The sequence below is a fragment of the Falco biarmicus genome, chromosome 8, assembly GCF_023638135.1.
Source record: "Falco biarmicus isolate bFalBia1 chromosome 8, bFalBia1.pri, whole genome shotgun sequence".
Taxonomy (NCBI): domain Eukaryota; kingdom Metazoa; phylum Chordata; class Aves; order Falconiformes; family Falconidae; genus Falco; species Falco biarmicus.
In genome coordinates this window covers 64036338-64055636 of record NC_079295.1, presented here as the reverse complement: position 1 = coordinate 64055636, position 19299 = coordinate 64036338, and the positions used below count along the sequence as shown (strand labels likewise).

Below are 19299 nucleotides of genomic sequence, written 5' to 3'. Positions count from 1 at the left end.
TAGCAGATGAAAATCTGCAGTGTGACATGGCATGGGCAGCATCCTGTGGACAGTAACAGCCCTGATGTCCGGGATCTTCATGGCTGGAAGCAATGCCAGCTGCAGTTTGGGCCACTTGGCCCTGCTGCAAATGCTTCCTACGTAACTGTTGATATTGCAGAAGGCACCACAAAATTGAAATTTGACCAATTAAGAGTTTCAGTCCAGTCTGAGCTGTCAGTGAATGCAGGCTAATGCATGGCTGGGAAGTGGTGTACAAAACGTTCCTGTTCTTTCCTGTCCTCTGCAGGACTAGCTCTGAGCATGCCAGTGCGTTGTCTCGTAAGCATTATGGAAGGTCTTCTCTTATGAGCTTGTTTAGGTTTGTGCATCACTGTGGATGATGCATTCCCAGGGCTGCCATACTTGCCTGAACGTAAAGCAACAGCCGTGCGAGATGCTCAGAGTGTTATTCAGAAACCACTTTATTCTGGTACTGCTGCAAAAAGAAACAGCAGCAATAAACCCAGAAAGGTTTGCAGCTGGATCACAGATATTTGTGATCTGGGCTGCTGCACAGATAGTTGTGCTGGTGCCTGGGAAAGACAGGGTGGGAGTGGGGAGGCAGGAGGGCTCCTTGCCCAGCAGGGCTCACTGTGCTGTCCAGCCAGGGCACATTGTGGGGCACCAGAGCCCACGTGGCCTTGGCAGCAGTGTGCTCCCAGTATGGCAGGAGGTGGGGGTTTGGTGGGCTGGGGAGCTGCCCTGCTCCCACCAGCTGTGGCCAGGTGAAGCACAGGGTGGTCCCTGCCACTGTGCGCTGCCATTCTGGCGTTAAACGAGGCCACCCTGAGCCGTGGTGCCAGCAGACTCTCCAGCTGCCCTCCCTGCACACCTCCTTCTGGCTCCATCCCGGCACCAGTGCTTATGATTCCAACCAAGCCCCCACCTGTGGTGACAGTATGGCAACCAAGCATTTTTTCCTGTTACTTCTGAGGGACGGTTAGGTTTGTGCCAGCTCAGTTGCCTGCTCAGGCCAACACCATGCACCCCAGGGTGGGCATAAGGCAGAGGGGAGCAGCGGCTGGGGGCGGGGAGCCCCATGGCCCCACTCCAGCAGCGGGGTGGGTTTGGGTCGCCCCATCCCACTGTGCAAACAGCAAGCAGGAACCCAGCCTGGCACAGTGTGTGTACACAGTGGGAGAGCAGCCAGGGGCCAGCTCCTGCCTTCTGGTGTCCCTTCAGCCCTCCCCATGTCACTGTGACTGGTCTCACACGTACTGAGCATGCAGACACGGCCAAGGGCAGCATGTGAAGGGTCATGGAGAGCTGAGCCGGGCTGGGAAGTGGCAGTGTTGGGACCTGCCTGTTTGCCTGGCAGTGACCTGTTGTGGGGACAGAGCAGAGCCAGCCCACACTAGCCAGGGCAATGCATGCTCGTGTACCTGCTTCTTCCCTGCCTGGGCATGCAAGAGTGGGAAATTTCACCCAAAATCTCTTTTCCTCCACCCAGCCCTGGGCTAGCGGCTTTGGAGACTGTGATGGTCACACAAGGCCTGGCTCTGCTGTGTTGAGGTAGGGAGACTGAGAACGAGCCCTGCAGAGCAGGTTACATCCCACCTGGGTGTGTTGAAGGGCAGCCTGCAGGGGTGCAAAAAGTGACCCCTAAGAGCTGGGGGTAGCCTGTGGGTTGGGAGCGCGGGTGCAGCGCTACTGTAAATTGCAGCCTCTGCTGAGCAATGGAAGGTGTGCTTGTCATGAAAGAAAGGAGGTGGGGGCGGGGGAAGAAAAAGAAACCAGAACAATGAAATGGGAATTAGCAAAGGCTGGAATTGAACTTCCCCAGCCTGCTGGGTGCTGTGGTTGGACCTCCCTTTCCTTCCCTGCCACATTGGGCTGGTGGGTCCCTGCACCTCTGCATTGACCAGCACTGATGCTGCTGCAAAAACTTAAGGTTACTGGGATTCTTACTTGGGCCATGGTCTCTACAGACAGGGAGGTTTGTTTAAATCCGACCAATATTTGAAGACAAATGTCAGAACTTTGCCTGGCAACAAGCCATCGAGCTCTTCACGGAGCACCTTTTTCTTTCCACTCTGCAAAACAGTGTGCCATGGGTGCAGCTGCCTTTTCTCACTCCATTCAGTGCTTCTCTTTGTACTCTGCCCTAGATAACTATTTTTATGCAATTATTTAAGCTGTTTGTTCATTGTCTGTCATGTGGCATTCAAGAACCATATAGTATATGGGACAGTCAACCGTCAATGTCACTCAAAAAAACCCCCACCCTAAAAAAACCCACCCCAACCAAACCCCACAAAACCCTCACCAAAAAACACAGCCCCTTCCTCACAAGAACTGAGATTTACAAGTGATCACAGATAATCATAAAGGTGGGGGGAGCTTTGCAGATGCTCTGCAAGCATCTTCCAGAACTGAACCCAAGCCTTGGCAGGGATGCAGGGACAGAACAGCCCTGCTGTAATTGTGCCTGCACAAACACGAACAGGATTCGCTGGCACCTGTAAACTCTGCCATAAGGCTGAGGGGCAAATTCTTTCCTGCTTTAGTCACCTCCACGGGTTGCTCCCAGGGCCATGCCGCCTGTGAGCAGAGCCAGGGCAGTGGGCAGGATGCGGGCAGGATCAGGCTGTGGCTTCCCCAGATGAAACTTTGCAGCTGCTGAGCTGGTTTTGGCACAGCAGCCCTGATAGCGCTGCAGGCAAAAGACCGAAGACACAAAAAACCACACCGCTTTGGGGGTTTGCTTTTTCTTCGGGCTGGGTTTTGTTTCAGCTTGGAGGAATTCCCTGAGCCAGCTCGGGGTGAGCATGCAGCAGCCACGCTGGCACAAGAAGGGTGAGATGAGGGGGATGGTGGGTGCAAAAATATCCCAGGTGGGTTTTGCCATCTGAACTTCATCCTCTACAACCACAGGCTGAGGATTTTAGCCTGGTCACTAAAACCTCGTGACTCTGGAACAACACGTGCTGGTGCTGGGTAACATTTTAAGGACTTTTCAGCAGTTAGAGGAGCTTTTTCATTCACCAGGCCTTAGGCAATTGGAGACTTGAGACAGCAGAGCTCAGAGCTGTGGAGTTTTTCCCTTCTGGTAGGAAACTTAAAATACTTGCACGGGCTTCTTGAGGCTTTGTTATCCTGACGAATGGCAGATTTGGACCAGAATCCCACTCTCAGCTTTCCTGTACGCGTGAGTCATGGTGGCTTCAGAGTACCACTGTGCCAGTCTGCTCGGGGGTGTGAGAGGTATTTTTAGGTTGGCTCACATCTGTGAGTGGTGCCTGAGTGTGGTGAGGAGGTGTGCGACTGGAGGACAAAGCTTTCCTGGGAGGTTTGGCATCAACAGCTGGATAGGTGGACCCGATGCTGAATGATGAGGACGAGCTGGTGACGTGGCTCCCAGCACAGGGCATTTCAAGTCAGCTGGGTGGTGGATTTTGTTCTCTGAAACATCCCAAATATATGAAGTAAGATCTCCACACAGCAGCTGAATTATTTATTGAATAATTTCTCTGTGCAAGGGACTGGTATGCTGTAGATATTTTAGCTACTTTAAATACCTCTATGTGTGATTACTGAGCTCTTTCTGTAAAACTGGACTTTCAGGACATTGAGCTCCTTGTTAGCATTTTTCCCTTTTTAGCAGATGCTTGCAAAGACCTTGAGTCTTGCAAATGCATTTCTCGGCGGTGCGGAGCAGGAGGGAGCAGAGGCCAGTGCTGCTCCTCTGGGTTGCTCAGAGATTCTCATCCTTCATTTGCACCCTGCCTTTGGTGCTGGGTGGCGAGAAGGCTGGTGGGTCAGTGGGGTCCCCTGCACCCAGCGCTGGGATCTGCCACCAGCTCGGTCCCCGGGAGCCACAGTGGAACGTGGTGCTGTCGTCATGCTGTTCATGCAAGAGGTACTTGGTGAGGAATTTTTTCACGAGCTCAAGATGCCTCTGCAACAATATTACTGGCACAAGTGTTAATCATAGTCACCCAGAGCAGGGGAAATTTTTTATATGTGTATATTTTATATATATCTGCACACACAAGCATATACATCCACATATACAGATAGATAATTTTGTGTGTATGTATAAGTGTGTATATAATGGTACCAAATTCTTTGGCAGCCTTTCCTCTGAGAAAATTTTTCTGCACCCAGACTGAAACTAGTGGTGCAGTTTTTTAGGAGGTGCCTGCCTCCTAAAAAAAATAAAATAAAAATAAATCAAATAAAATAAATCCAGCTTACGTCATTGGGCCAAGTTTATACCACAACCCCCGCATGTGCTGAACCAGTCCCTTTCATTCATCCCTGTCCTCTCGCTGCTCTGTGCGGTGACCAGAGGTCACGCGAAAGCAGCGCCAGCTTGCTTGCTGTGAATTCTATTTGCCTTATTCCTCTCCAGCAGATCAGAGAGGCTTGACCCGGACGTAAAGCCTTTTTCCGTGGCAGATAACTGCCTTGCTGACCGGAGAGGGACAGCACTGGGGGGTGAGTGGGGAGGCAGTGGCACGGGGACAGTCCCTGATGCACTGCTGTGGTCCCACGTCTGCTTCCCATGCCACAGGCACCCAGGTCGGGGTGCACTGAGCCCCCGGCCGGCTCTGCCAGCACGAAAGCAATTCAAGCTAAAGAGGCTTATGTACCATTGAAACCTCGTTCTTTAATAGTCTTGTTGGCAAGAGGCCAATTTAACAGATTGGACGGGTCTGATTCCCAAAGGAAAGGGAGAGGGAGGTTTTTCATTAGCAAAAACAAAATATAAAAGTTATAAACGGCTTTTATTAAATTTCTTGCTTACTGGTGCTTCTCCAGTCTCTGCTCCCTGGAGAGGTGCCACAGGCTCGCAGACATCATGTGCTGTTCCTCCCTTGTTCACCATCCATGCAAATAGATGTCCAAGAGCAAATCTGTATTCTGCATCCATTCCCTCTCACACCTTATGGCGTCTGAGTCCTGGCATACTAATAAAAAAAAAAGCAATTTTATCTCTAAAGTCTTCCTTTTCTCTCTCTCTCTCTCTTTCTCCTTTTCTCTCTCTCTCTCTCTTTCTCCTTTTCTCTCTCTCTCTCTCTTTCTCCTTTCTCTCTCTCTCTCTCTCTTTCTCCTTTTCTCTCTCTCTCTCTCTTTCTCCTTCCCCTTTATGTTTCACTGAGTTCTGGTGGAACCATAGTCAATGAGAACTAATGCCTTTGCTTTGACTCTGAAATTAAATATACAATTATTATTTGACCTTGTAAAGAATTGCGTAATCTAAGTAAAACATGGTAATTGGGCTTAGATGATGTGCTTGGGAGTCAATTATTTTGCTCGCAGTGGGTAAAATTAAGCACCTGCAAGAGTTTGTTTTGGTCTGTCTTCGTGGGTGGGGGGCATTTTTTTAAAATGGAAAACGCAATTTTGATGGAAATTTACTGTCCCAAAAATCAAAGCAGTGATACATCACATGGAAGCCATGGGAGTTTGCTTCAGTGGTCTGACCAAAGGTGAGAGGCATGAAATGGGGAAAGGGGCTATAGTGAAACCTGACACTTTATAGGAGCAAAGGCAAGTAAAGTTTAAAAAAAAAATTGAATAATATTAGCCTTGATTCAGCCAATAACCCCAATAATTGCTGAATCCCAAGTAATTACAGCTGATTAATCCTTGCAGAGTACAGCGGGTCCCTGCATACACATCTCTGTGCAAGATGGGTCAGGGCTGTGGGGTTGCTGGTGCCTGAGCCGCTCGTGGGGGGCTGCACCGAGCAGTGGTGGATTTTGCGTCGCTGTTGTGGCAGTGGGTTTATACCACAACAGCACATGTCGGACAGAAGCAGTTAGGAGTCTTGCAGAAGTATGTGAGCGAAGTATCGCTTGATCTTCTGCTTCGTTTCGGGGCTGTTTACTGGACTTCTGCACATGGATTCTTTCATAGTTTCAGATACTTTTGGTGCTCATATTTTCCCCTTTATCGTCCCCTTTACTCTTTCTCAAGCAGTTTGTAAGGCTTGCCAGTTGTCTGGCGTCTGGTGTCACAGCGGCGTAGTCCTTCTGTAAGGTTTTCAGTAGCTGTCTGTAATGATCACGAAGTATAACGGCATTTCCTCCCTGTTATTAACTGTTACATGCTGTAAAGTGTGGCATTACCACTTCCATAAACACTACGTGTAAAACTATTAAAAACCCAGCTGAAAACAGAAAGGTGGCCAAGTACCCTCAGCTTCCCAAATTTTGTCATCTTTAATTAAAACAAAAGAGAAAAAAAAATCTGCAGGTTTGGAATACACTGGGTATTGCGTTTGGGGCTGAAGCATGACAAAAGCTGGACTTCAGGGTTTGCGGTTGGAGATCTCATTAGATCATTTGTTCTCATAAAATCTTCTCCATCTCCGTCTCTGCGAGCGTGCGACCCCTCTGCTGCGGGGTGGCTGGTGTCCCGCCTCCTCGGCTGAGCCCAGACGGGCCTTGGGGTGGGAACTGAAGGTCCATCCAGCTCCTTGTCTTCGTGCCTGTAGAAGCAAAATGCACAGAGATGCATGGCAGAGACTGGCCTGGTGTCACCTCCCGTTTTAATTAAAACAGTGATTAGGAATTCATAGCCTGTGGTCTCCCAAGAAGCTGCCACCCTGGCCAAGTTAGAGAAAGTAAAAAAAGAATCGTATTCTGCAAGCAATACACAAAATCCCCAGATGCCCCCTGCCTGCCTGGTTACAGCAGCCTCTGCGCACATGGTTTTAGAAACACGTTAATCACTGCAACAGCTTTCATTTAATTAGGTTTCCAGTGATGCAGTCTGACTAATACCTGCTGGTTTTATGTGTCCCTGTGAATTTGGATGTTCCGTTACCCTACGTAAATGGAGACTCACGTAGTGACATGAGCATGAGATGATTTGTATCCTCATCCCAGTGTCACCTGCCCCGTGTGTGCGGAGTACTGCCAGCCTGCTTTTCTTCGGCAGGGGAGAATGGGCCAAGTGTTGCCAGGTGCTTCCTCGTGCAAATCTTCTGTCACTGACCCCGGTTCTACAGATCTCAGAGTCTGGGGTCTGCGGAGTTGAATGTGGGAAAACACAGCTTTAGGAGTTCAACAAGCTCATACTGTTTCACTTGAGTGAAATCCCTCTAAATCTCTCTCTCTGGATTGAGATGTTTTAGATCCTGTAAATTCTGTTTCCTTGGTGAAATGAGTGAGCAGCCGGTGCCGTAGCCAAGGACACGGATCTGCGGTGGCTGACAGGCATGTTCCCCTCGCTGCAGCTCACACGGGGAGAAGCTGTGGGTCTGCGGGCTCCGAGCCATCATGTGCCCACTGGCTGCGTTTTGTAGTGCTCCACTGCAAACTGTTAATTCTCTTAGACAGCCTGAAAAACTGCTCATTTGATTTTGGTTTAGTACTATAAAGTCAAATGTAAATAGCTTTTTTAAAATTATTATTATTTTGCTTGAGTATAGAGATTGTAATTAGATGCTTTGCCCGGTTTCCAATGTAAAATGAATCAACTGCCTCTTCCCTACCCCGCCGTGAATTCATGGTGGGCAGAAGATAAAGGCATCTCAAAAGGAGCTCTCCTTCCCAAGCAGGCGCCCAGGCGCTGATGTAATGGTAGGAAGGATGTGACTGCACGACCACACAGAATGGGTAAAATTTTAATTGCATTATGGATACACCAGTACTTTGAGGCTCTTCCCACACTGGTTTATGTCACTGGAACTCCATTGACTGAGCTGGAGTTACAGAATCACTTCCAGCAGGAAAAGATAAAACAGAATCGCACAATAGCGCTATTTGTAACCGGAAAAATAAATAAGCATTGTCCCCTGTTAACAAAGGCTGGTGGGTGATTTAAAGCCCAATGTCCCTGCTGGCTACCCAAAGCCCGGCTGCAGAAGCCCTCTTCACCCCAGCCCTGGGTGGGGGAGGTTCAGGCGTGCCGGCTGGCTCGGGCAGCGATCCCTCCTCCCAGCTAACCAGCACTACCTCCTCTCCCCAAACCGCTTTCTTCTGTCCCCCCCTTGTGTATTTGTTCCCTTTTCTCTGCCATGGGAATACTTTAGAAATCCAGTGCTAATGTGAAGTCCTGTTTGGACTAAGTGGAAATGCCGGTGTTTCCAGGTGCCCCGTGCATGGGTGCTGTGCTCTGCTTGCTCTTGCGCCCAGGGCCAGTGGCTTACAGGGAGCATGCACTGCAGCAGGGCGGTGGGTTCACTGCAGGTAACAGAAATGGGGCAAAACTGCTGGAGAAGGGGTGTGGAGAGCATCCTGCTGCTGCTCCCGAGGCGGAGGTGGTGGCAGCATCTGCTCGCAGTGCGCTCTGGGGTACAAGAAAGTACTTACGTATGGCTTTATTTAATCACAAGGGATCTAAAAATCCTTGCAGACTTCATGATTGCAGGAATTTGTAAGTTCACCATGGAAATGGGCCAACAGCTTCCCTTGAGCAGAGGAAAAGTGAATTTCTGTCTTCCAGTCATGCTTATTTATTTAGTCCAGCTGATGTGGTTACAAATGAAGGATTCTGCCATCTGTGCCAGGGATAGGATCCTCTGTGCAACAAAAACTTCAGGTTGGTGGGAAATAACGGCTTGAGCAGGGCATTAGGAGAAGGCAGCAGAATGTGGCACAAGTGATCAGAAATGTACCATGAGCATCTGATTGAGGTAAATGTTCTGATTTTTCCCCTGGGAGCGGATGGAATGAGTGCAATTTAAGCAGTTTCCCCGTAGGTCTTGTGTAACTTTGACTGCTGCAGTATGTTCTACCTCACTGCAGGCAGATGCTGCCAATAGCACCCTGCTCGTGGTGCTCGATGGCCCACGGTGTCCCTGCCACCCCCCCAATAAGGGGCATATACTCCATGCAAACCCAAGGAACACTATGCCCATCACTTTGTTCAAACCAAATACCTCCTAGCAATTATAAATAATTTTTAATTCCGTATTGAAGCATTGTATCTTTTCAACAGATGAAAACCACGCTGTTGATGTCTCCAGAGCATTTTTCAAAATCTGGGTACTGATGTAAATCACACCTGATACATGTGAAAGGGCTGTAAAGTCAGTAAAGGTGTGACCACGCTTTCTTCATGATCTGTATTATGATACAAAGATGAGGGGGGGACTGGAGCATCTCCCTGATGAGGAAGGGCTGAGAGAGCCGGGCTGGTTCAGCTTGGAGAGGAGAAGGCTGAGAGGGGACCTTATCCATGTCTCCAAATATCTTCAGGCCGAGTGCCAGCAGGACGGGGCCAGGCCCCTTCCAGTGGCGCCCAGCGACAGGACAAGGGGCAACGGGCACAAACCGCACCACGAGAAGTTCCAGCTCCACGTGAGGAAGAACTTCCCTGCCCTGCGGGTGACGGAGCCCTGGCACAGGCTGCCCAGCGAGGCGGGGGGGTCTCCTTCTCTGGAGACATTCAAACCCGCCTGGACGTGGTGGGTCCTGCTCTAGGAGAGCTGCTGCAGCGGGGGGGACGGGGTGAGCTCCAGCGGCCCCTTGCTGCCCTGGTCCTGCTGTGACTCTGTGATTATAACAGAAGTACTTTTATTCCTGTACTGTAACAGCATCTGTCTTCAAACACTCATTCTTTTTATTGTGACCCTGACTTTCACAATCATTTTGACATTGCTACAAACTCCAGATGCCCATGGATGCCCTGTACCCCTACAGATGTACAGAAGGGCCTGGCCCTGGTGCTCCCCAGGCAGCACCCGCAGCCAAGCAGGGCAGAAGCACGTGGCTGTGGCCGGACATCCCCCCATGGCAGTGCTGCTGCTGCTTTGCTGTTCCCACAAGCATCTTCCCAGCTTTCCACTTTCAGGTTTGCTGCACAGGTGGATGCAAAACACCGCTCACAGGCTGGTGTCAAGGGAGTCATTCTCAAGATCTCAGTGTAACCACAACCATGGTAAACTGGGAAGCTACTTTTGGTGCAACAGGCTGTTTTTCTGGGAGCAGGCTGTTTTAAGTGGGACTTGCTGAAATGCTTTTGCACAAATAGCTAATTCATCGGTAAATGAATAGCTCCCTCACTGAGCTCTCCTACTTTTTGCAGCTTGCTAGTAAATGTGTGTTTGGCAAGCTGCTTTTCACAGCCTGATGTGGAGAAGGGAGAAATCAGCACTCTGTCTCAGTGCATCCTAATGTTGCACCCATGTAGTCGATATCTTACCAGATGTGGAGTTTTCTGGAAAGATGCTAAAAGCTCAGGACAAAATTACCCCCTGGGTGGCTATTGCACAGTAACATCATCTGGATGCTGATCCATTTGCTGTGCTCATTGCAGCTGTTCTTGGAGAGGCTGGTTCTGGTCCCAGAGGGTTTGCTCAGTCAGGAACTCTTGTGGGGGCAGAGGTGGCTGCGGGATGCTGGGCTGGCACTGGGGTGCAACATCTAGCCCAAGGGATGACTGGGCCAGAGCCCATGTTGTAGCCCAACAACGGGTGAGGTTAATTGTTTGCTGTGAATTTTTTTGCTCGTGCAAACTTGAAAACCTCCTCCAGAGCCTTGGTGAGGGGTGCCCCCATGTTTGCTCCAGCCTCCAGAGCTCACTTGGCACAAATAGGGGAAGAGGCTGTGAGAGGGTAGTCCTGACCTTCCACATAACCCAGACACTGTTCCCAGGAGGAAAAAAGCTGGTTTGTGTTAACGTCAGTGGTGGCATTGTGGAGGAAGTCTTGGCCCTGCCACGGGAGCGAAGCCCCCCTGTTAATCACTCAGTAACTCCACAAGCTGGAGCGAGGCCAGAGGGTGAGAGGAAAGGGGCTGCCTGGGCTCCTGCGGCAGAAAAGCTTTCTCTTTAAGATCCTGATTGCTGGTAAAGTCATAAAGAAAGCTGTGGGGCTTAACAGGAAACCTTAACTGTTTGGATTCCCTCCTCTACAGCATCTGCTTGGCTTGTCCTTTGCAGGGGTGGCTGTTACTGGAGATTCCCTGCTGGGGAGTTGATACTGGCCTGTTGCTGTAAATACGAGTTACTTAAAATGTTTCTTGTGTACTCAACACCCAAAGACAAGTCCCCTGAGGACAGCCTCACTTTGTGCCCCAGGAGCAGTGAGCCGGCTGCTTGGCTTCTCTTGCTGGTGCCCGTTTCTGTACATGCAGAAGAGGACAGTAAGGCAACCTGCAGCGGCTGTGTTTGGAAAGATGCCCCATCAGCTGCTTGTCCTCTGCTTTCCCAGCGAGTAGTTCCTGCTCTGTGAGTCTGGCACAAGGCAGACTGTACGTATGACAGAGACCTGCCCTCCTTGCGCTCACAGCAAAACGATGCTGGCAGGTATATAGTGAATGAGATGGGGACAGCAGCGTTATCCTGTGTCATAAAACTTGTCCTATCACCCGTCTCCTCTATGCACAACCCTCTGGAGAAAAGGTTTTTTCTTTGCTTTGAGCACTGTTGGAGCAGTTCAGGGGCTGGCAGTGGGGGCTGGGGGGTCCCCGGCTGTCCCACTGTATCCAAGGAGCCGAGGCTGCAGCCTTTCCCTTCTGGTGCCGGGACGGCACCCTGCAGGACTGCCCGCTGGGGAATGCCCTGGCATTTCCCACTCCAGGAGCCACCCATCTCTCCAGGGGAGCATCCGGAGACGGTGTGTCTGGCAGGACGGCAGGGTGGGGACCCTGCGCTGGCGTGCTCTCAGCCTGATACCCTGGCACTCCTTTATCCCCACTCGGCAGCTGTTTGTTGTTTCTTCCAGGAAATGTTTAAGCAATGAAATGAAATTTTCCTTGGCTTCAATCACCTATAATTTACCCTGATGTAAATCATAAGGAACTTGAAGTCGAGAACATGAAGCTGGCACAAGGGCAGAAAGCGGTGTTTCAGAGCGTGTCCGCACAGCGTTTTGCACACAGAGGCACGCTGGCTTCGCCCCGTTCCACCTGAGCCAAGGGCTTGTGGCTGGAGCTGGTGCCGCACTGCCTGACCCTGCCAGGGGCTGTGGTCACCATGCAGCCCCCCTGCTGCTTGGGAAAGGCAGATCAAGCTCCTGGCAGCCCTCAGGGTACAGTCATAGCTGGATCCTAGAGCTTGTCACAGCATCTGTCTGCTGTAGCTAACTGCAGCTGCATCCCCTAATGTACATTTGTATTCAGTTCTCCTTTAGAAGTGAGTTGGCTGCTCCTGCTCGCCCTTGTAGGGATGCTTCCTCCTTTCTTGTATCTCTTCCATAGATGCTGTTCTTCCCAAGTGAAGGTCTGTGGTGGTGGGCGCCCCGTGGGTCAGCAGAGCAGTGTGTTTGAAATGGCTGACAAGGGAAAGTATGTCCTCCCCATGCTGCCTGCGCTCGTCCGGCAGCCTGACCTGACAGCATCCTTCTGGCTCTTGCAGAGTTTACCGTTTCGCTCCTGGAGAAGATGCAGGCTCAGGAAATCCTGCGGAGCCTGCGGCTCCCTGAGTTCGACGACCTCAGCCAGTTTTTCCGCAACCTGCCAGCCACAGCACTGGTGGGCATTGGTGCCTTCGCAGCCGTTGTTGCCTACTGGTTTGCCAGCCGGCCCCGGGCCGTGAAGCCGCCCTGCGACCTGCGGATGCAGTCGGAGGAAGTCGAGGTGAGGCCAGAGGCACCCCGGCGGGAGCAACTGGGTTCCACCGGTGGTTTACATGCCTGGGGATGCCAGGAGGTGCTTTTGTTTGGTTTTGAGGGCTTCTCAACCTCATCCTGAAATCAGTCGTGTGATGCACTATGCCAGGGATCACTTCACTCCTTAATTCACCTTTTGCTGTAAACTGGAAAGCTAGCCTACAGCCCATTAATTTATTCTCTTAGATTTTCGGCAATGTTTTGGTCTTATTTTTGCTTAGCCATCCATGACCAAATATTACAGGAGCTGCCATGGCATGGGAGAAACCACTGAAAGGCAACAGCTGATAAGATCAAATCAGCTGACACATCTTCTGTGTGCCCATTACCGAGTCTGCTGTGGCAAACTTTGTAATAATAAGAAAAAATAGACCTGAATCCATGCTTAGAGGCTGAGGAGTTATTAATTTTCATGGCTGTAAAAGGTTTTAAAGTTTTTATGAAGCTGCTCTGTTTTAAAGAGAAGAAATATTTCTGAAAATTGTTTCCACTTAAATTAATATCTGAAAGTATGATGGGAATTTTTAAAGCCTTTTGTGATGTCCCCTCTAAAACGCTATTGCCTCTAATTCCAACAACTTTTAAAAAGGGTGGGAGAAATCTACATTTTCCAAGACAGTTTTCCCCTTAGGGCAGCTGTGGTTCGGTCACGCTTGGTGCCTGCCTCCCCTTGCCCCCTCCTAAGCCACCACCGCTGAACCCACCCGCTGGGCTCTGGCCTCTGCTTCAGCCTCTCCTTGGCGTTGGTCTAGATGTCCTTGAGAAGGTGTCCGCGGTGCCAGTCCTGGGGACCTGTGGAGCCCAATTGCTCCCCCAGCACATCCCCACTCTGTTACTTGCGCATTTATAATTCCCCCTCGAATCTCCTTGGGAAATACCAAACAATGAGGCAGGTCAAATGCTCCTCTCTGGGCAGGTGGTTGCCCATGTCCCTGGGGCACTGAGGAGGATGTCCCGCCTCCCCCATCCCTTTGGGTGTTGGGGCAGGAATATGGTGGTGGCTTCAGAGGTCTCTCTGGCATTTGGGGAGCTTTATGGTTGTGGATTTCCCCATCTCCCGCCCGCCGGGCAGTGCTGATGGCTGTGTCACTTCGTGTCTTGTCATGTTGCCCAGGGCCTGGCTGGGGCACGCCGGTCGGTGATCGGGGACAGCCCACAGCTGCTGACACACTACTACGACGATGCCAGGACCATGTATGAGGTCTTCAGGAGGGGATTCAGCATCTCCGGTGAGAGCGCGGTGATGAGGAGGCCTTGGGGCAGAGGTGGGGAGAGGTGGAGGACCAGGCAATGTGTAGGCTTGAATGAGGGGGCGCTCAGAGGCTTGGGGAAGCTCAGAGGGCATAGAAGCTGAGAGTGTGTGAGCCCGTAAAAGTGTGGGAGGCCCAAATGGTGTAGACACCCATTCAGACTCAAAAGCCAGGGGAGCATGGGAGGCCCAAAAAGGAGACGGAGGCCACCAGAATGTGGGAAGCCACAAAATTGTAGAAGTCACAACAGCAAGAGGCTGAACGAATGGGGGAGGCACAAATAGTGAAGAGGCTGAAAAGTGTAGGACTTCCCAAGGGTGCAGGAGGCACAAAGCATAGAAGCAAAATAGTGTGGGAAGCTGAAGGAGATATGATTGCTGAAGGAGAGAGTGAGCCCAAAAGCGTGTGGGAGGCCAAAAAAGTGCAGAAGCCCAGAGACTGTAGAGCCTAAGGGAGTGTGGGAGGCCCCAAAACTACAGAGGACTATTATATGTGGGAGGCCAAAGCACTGTGGGAGGACCCAGGAGTGCTGACGCCAAAGGCTGAGAGGCCTGAATGCTGGGGTCCAAGAGATGTGGAAGGCTGACAAGTGTAGAGGTTGAAAAGGTGTAGGAGACCAAATGAGGTATAGAGGCCAACAAAGGTGGTGGGAGACCGATGGGATGTTCAGCCTGATAAAGGTGTGAGAGGCCAACAAGGTTTGGGAAGCTAAAAAGATGTGGGAGGCCAATGAGGTGTAGAAGCTGAAAGATTTCTCGGAGACCAACAAGGTGTGGGAGGCCGAAGAGCTATGAGGTGTCCACTGAAACTTGAAAGACCCAAGGAGTGTAGGGTCCCCAGACTTGTAGGAGGGCAAAATACTGTAGAGGCTCAGAGAGTGCGAGGCTGAAAAGGTATGAGAGGTCAAAAGAGCCTATGAGGCAAAAGTATTGTGGGAGGATGAAAAAGGGTGTGAGGCTCAGGGAAAGCGGGAGGTCCAGTGGGAGTGGGAGGCCTGAGAGGCAGAGGCCGGGGAAGTGGGAGATCCAGAGAGTGGTAGGTCCAAGCAAGGAGGATACCCAGCAAGGGCAGGGCAGGTGCTGCAGCCTGTGCTGCCCATGGTGGTGTGGGTGACACTTTTGGAGCGTGGGGGGTTTAATTAGGGTTATTATTTGCAATGTGCATTGTTTTGCCCTTAACGCCATTGAATTTTACTGTGAAGTCTCTTGGTACCACGAGATCTTTTTGCTGCTGCTGGCAGACAGCTTAACATCCTCAGTTTTGCAGCATTGGCAAAGCTCATTATACATTATTCATTTCCAGAATATTTGTGAATACATTAAATGGGGCTGATCTGGGCATAGAACTGTGGAACACAGCAGAGCTCTTCCTCTGCTGCAAACATTGATACTTAGTGCTGCTCGTTGCTGCCTTTTCATCACTTACTCATCCAGCTCACTTTTTGTTCCACAATAGGGCAGGGTGAGGGACTCTGGCAAAAGCTCTTAGGAAGGCTGAGCGTGGTGTATCGCTCCCTCGCCCTTACCCCATGATCAACAGTACCATCCAAGAGCTCTCACACACTCGTGAGATGTCATTTCTTGCTCCAGAAAGCCATGATGACCCTTCCCTGCTCTTCTGTAACTCTTCCTGTGTTAGCTGCTTACGACGTCCTGCCTCACTGAACACAACAATTTCATTGTCAGGTTAATTTTTGGTACCACCAAAAGCCTCAATGGAATTACAAATATTCCACCCTGCAAGACAGGGGTAAATAAATAACTCAGTAGTTAGTATGGAGGGATGAATCTTGTGCAAGTAAGTACAGTTAGTAAATCAATTAAACTTTTCAAATATTCATCCTGTCACTTGGTGCTGTGCGTTGTTTTACCCTCTTCCAGAGTAGGCTGTGCTAAAAATGGCAGTTTTCACTTTGAAGCTTTTAAATGAAAAGGCAGTGAAAGCAGTAGAAGCTGGTGTTTGGGATGTAAGCCCTCATCAGACGCTGGTGCTCACACTACCTTTGGAGAAGCCTTTTAATGAGGCTGTTCAGGGGCAAACCGCTGGTGTCTCCTCTGCGAATGAGGGAGGAGCATTGAGGCGACTGGGAGATCCCTGCAGCTGGTCTCCCACTAGCTGCACTCATGTTTTTAATTTGATTGGGCTCTCCATGAGCTCTGCCCCAGGAGCGAGAGCCAGCCCCAATAACAGATTTACTCTGAGGGCTCCGCTGCACCCCTGCAGCGTGGCATGTTGACCCCTGGCACTGCCCCTGTAACTCCGTCATTCTGCTTGTCTTCCAGAAAACGGCCCCTGCCTGGGGTTCAGGAAGCCCAAGCAGCCCTACCAGTGGCTGTCCTACAAGGAGGTGAGCTGAACACGAACCCCCCTGCAAAGTCCTCCCCCCGGTGCCCGGCAGGAGGGGTGTGAGGGCGCTGTCAGTAACACGCACGCGCTAGCCCAGGGGGTGCTGATGGTGCGGGGGCTCTCGGTTTCCCCAGCCGGGCACACCCCAGCTTTGTATAGGTGTGTCAGCTTTCGGGGACCCGCTCAGTGCCACGAGCCCGCTCTGGCTGGCAGCACCGACATGCTCCAAGGCCATGGGCATCGCCAATCAGAGTTCAACTGCTGGGCAGCTACTGATGGCTTGTGATACTGCAAAAAGCCCTGGGCTCTTAGATAGAATAATTTGAGACCCTCCCCATACATGTTAGGCCTTCACTTATTTTGTTATTTCTTATATACCTCTTATTCCAGGTGGCTGAAAGAGCAGAAGCTCTGGGTTCAGGCCTTCTTCAGCAGGGCTGCAAGCCTTCCACAAAGCAGTTCATTGGGGTCTTTGCTCAAAACCGTCCAGAGGTGAGACTTTAAGTTCAACTTGATGCTGTATTGATAACGTTCCTGCCTTGTGAGCTTGCTCTGTACTTGAAGCTTGTTCTGAAGTGTGCTATATCTGCTCCCATGGCCCCGTTCTCACCTTCGTGCTTCCATGTCCTCCTGCAGTGGATCATTTCCGAGCTGGCTTGCTATACCTACTCCATGGTGGTGGTTCCCCTCTACGATACCTTAGGTCCTGGAGCCATTCGTTACATTGTCAACACAGGTAAAAACAAAATTAATGTAATCTTCTCGGAGATCAATTTTGTTGCTCAGAATAGTGTATTTTCTTCTGCTTTCCAAAAGACAGGTGATTATAGTCACTCAGTGTCTTGAAGTTACTTAGAGAGGATTTTGGGGAGCGGCGTGTCTCCATGCAGGGTCAGGGCTGCCTCTGCCGTGTTTCCCATGTGCCCGGTCATGCACAGCCAGGGACGGGGCTGCTCTGGCTGCGGGAATTACTCCACAGCCACCCACTCGTGTGCTGCTTCATGATTTGCTTCCTAGATTTTTTACCCCACATGGTGAGCAATTTCAGTTTTTTGAGCTGAATCCCAGAATAATTGTAGATGTCAGCTACAGCTTTGGCATTGATTTAGGTTATCTAGAATTGCAGTAGTTTTCTAAGAGAAATATATGTTATATTCTAAGACTTCTAATGTTAGCCTGAAGTGGATATCGGGACTGATGCAATGTTAGCTATGAACCAGCAGCCAGTCTTGCTTTAAAAAAGATTTACCCTAAACAGCTTGTTTGGCTGCTTTTCCTCCAGCTGACATTTCCACAGTCATTTGTGACAAACCTGAAAAAGCCAGAATACTCCTCGACCACGTGGAGAGGAGAGAAACCCCAGGTCTGAGCTCCATCATCCTGATGGATCCCTTTGAGAAGGAGTTGACGGAGAGGGGAAGGCGCTGTGGAGTTCGCATCCAGACCATGCAGGAGGTGGAGGTAAGTTTGCTCTCCCTCTTCTTTTACTATATTTTGTAGTTTCCATAAAAATACAATGAAGTATACAGGGACTCATGAACTATGTGGCAGGTTCAGTGCCTGGAGAGTATCAGCTTGTGGCTGATACTGCTGATCAGTGCAGTTGCCTCTTAGTGTTAGTCTTTGTTGACAGGCGAGCCAATGTCTCAAACCTTCCTGCTCAAGTAAGATATCAGCTGCGGTTTAAGCCTGCAAAGGGGGGTTGCTATCCAAGCCACTGTCCTCCAACGTGTAAGCCTGCAGCCTCACACTTCTATGAAACAGCCTGGATCCAGCTCAGCCAGCCCAAGCACTACTTGAAATCCAAGAATGCTGTTGCAGTTAATGCAAGAAATTTTGGATAGAAAAGATGACCTAAATGTTAGCCACAAATTTTTCTGCTCCAGCTCATGCTCCCCTGTAATGGTTTGCAATTATTAGCAAGTGAGTTACACCACAGGAATTAAAGTGGGAATCATTTTTGTTTCTTTAATCTCTTTCAGGACTGTGGCCGTGAGAGTCGACATGTGCCTGTGGTGAGTGTTGGCATGCTGCTTTTCCCACTTATAATTGCAGCTGGGTACATTACATTTATTTCCCTGACAAGAAAGGGAAGGCTTTGCTCTGGGCAGAAGGAACCCTGTGTGCCGTCACCCTCTCCACGTGGAAGGTGGAGGAGGAGCCCAAGGACTGTCGATAACACCACATATCTGCGGTGAATGGTTACTTCATACCCTCCACCTGGGACACTTGACTGACATAGTTCATCCTTGCTGAATGTGTTAATGGGACAGTAATTAAATGCCATTGTTAAGCCACACTAATTCCACTACTGTACCCAAGTGGCACTAGGGGAATGCGTTTGCACTTCTGGCTTTTCAGTGGGGTTTCTGTAGCTCAGAAACACTACTTGGCAGTATTTCTCTGGGATATTTTTTGAAAATTGCATTTTTATTTTTCACTGGATGCTCATACTTCCAAAAAAGTGCAAAACTTCCAAAAGCAGCCCCTGATTTTCAGGCTGCTTATTTATTCATTCATGACCCAAAATAGCACGTACATGCACCCAAAATATTCTACACTTACTGGTAACAAGAGCAATCAGCAGCTTCTGGAAGTTGTCCCCTGTTGTCAATAATCACATTTCCAGAATTTATCTGAAAATCAGTAAATTATCTTAAGCTTTCCCACACGCCTCCAGGTATAGACAGTGTCTTTGAAAATACTAACTGCAAGACAAATATTCCATCAGAGTCTTCATACACTAAAGCATGCCCTTAGTGTATGCTGGAGCAAAACATAAGGGAGGAATAGAGTCTGCATCAACTGAAGAAACCTGATAAAAAGAGTTTTATGAGGGTCTCTTATATTTGCCAAGGGGAATGAAAGCTTTTTATGGGAAAGCTGAAATATAAGTGGTTTGATCTTCAAGTTTATACGATGGCAACTGTCTACCATTGACTGTTCTGCATTTGATTGATGTGATTTTCTTATTCTCCCTGTGTATTTCTAGCCTCCTCGGCCAGAAGATCTATCGATTGTCTGTTTTACTAGTGGCACTACAGGTAACAGAAGAGGCATTTTAATTTCATAATGTTAGAATAGATTATGAAATGAATTATTAATACCACCTCAATATGTGCAAACTTGCTGTTATACTGCTATAGCAATGAT

The 19299-nt window shown here is 49.8% G+C and overlaps 1 protein-coding gene across 5 annotated transcripts in view; it reads left to right on the top strand.

Moving 5' to 3' along the window:
* Positions 1–19299, top strand: part of ACSL6 (acyl-CoA synthetase long chain family member 6) — a 60225-nt gene that overhangs the window by 14413 nt on the left and 26513 nt on the right. For all 5 annotated transcript variants that reach the window (XM_056349086.1, XM_056349090.1, XM_056349087.1 and 2 more), the window contains exons 2-9: positions 12298–12518; positions 13665–13779; positions 16083–16147; positions 16537–16638; positions 16783–16882; positions 17429–17607; positions 18129–18161; positions 19139–19190. In XM_056349086.1, coding sequence (XP_056205061.1) covers positions 12298–12518; positions 13665–13779; positions 16083–16147; positions 16537–16638; positions 16783–16882; positions 17429–17607; positions 18129–18161; positions 19139–19190 — 867 coding nt within the window. The remainder of the gene's footprint in view (positions 1–12297; positions 12519–13664; positions 13780–16082; positions 16148–16536; positions 16639–16782; positions 16883–17428; positions 17608–18128; positions 18162–19138; positions 19191–19299) is intronic.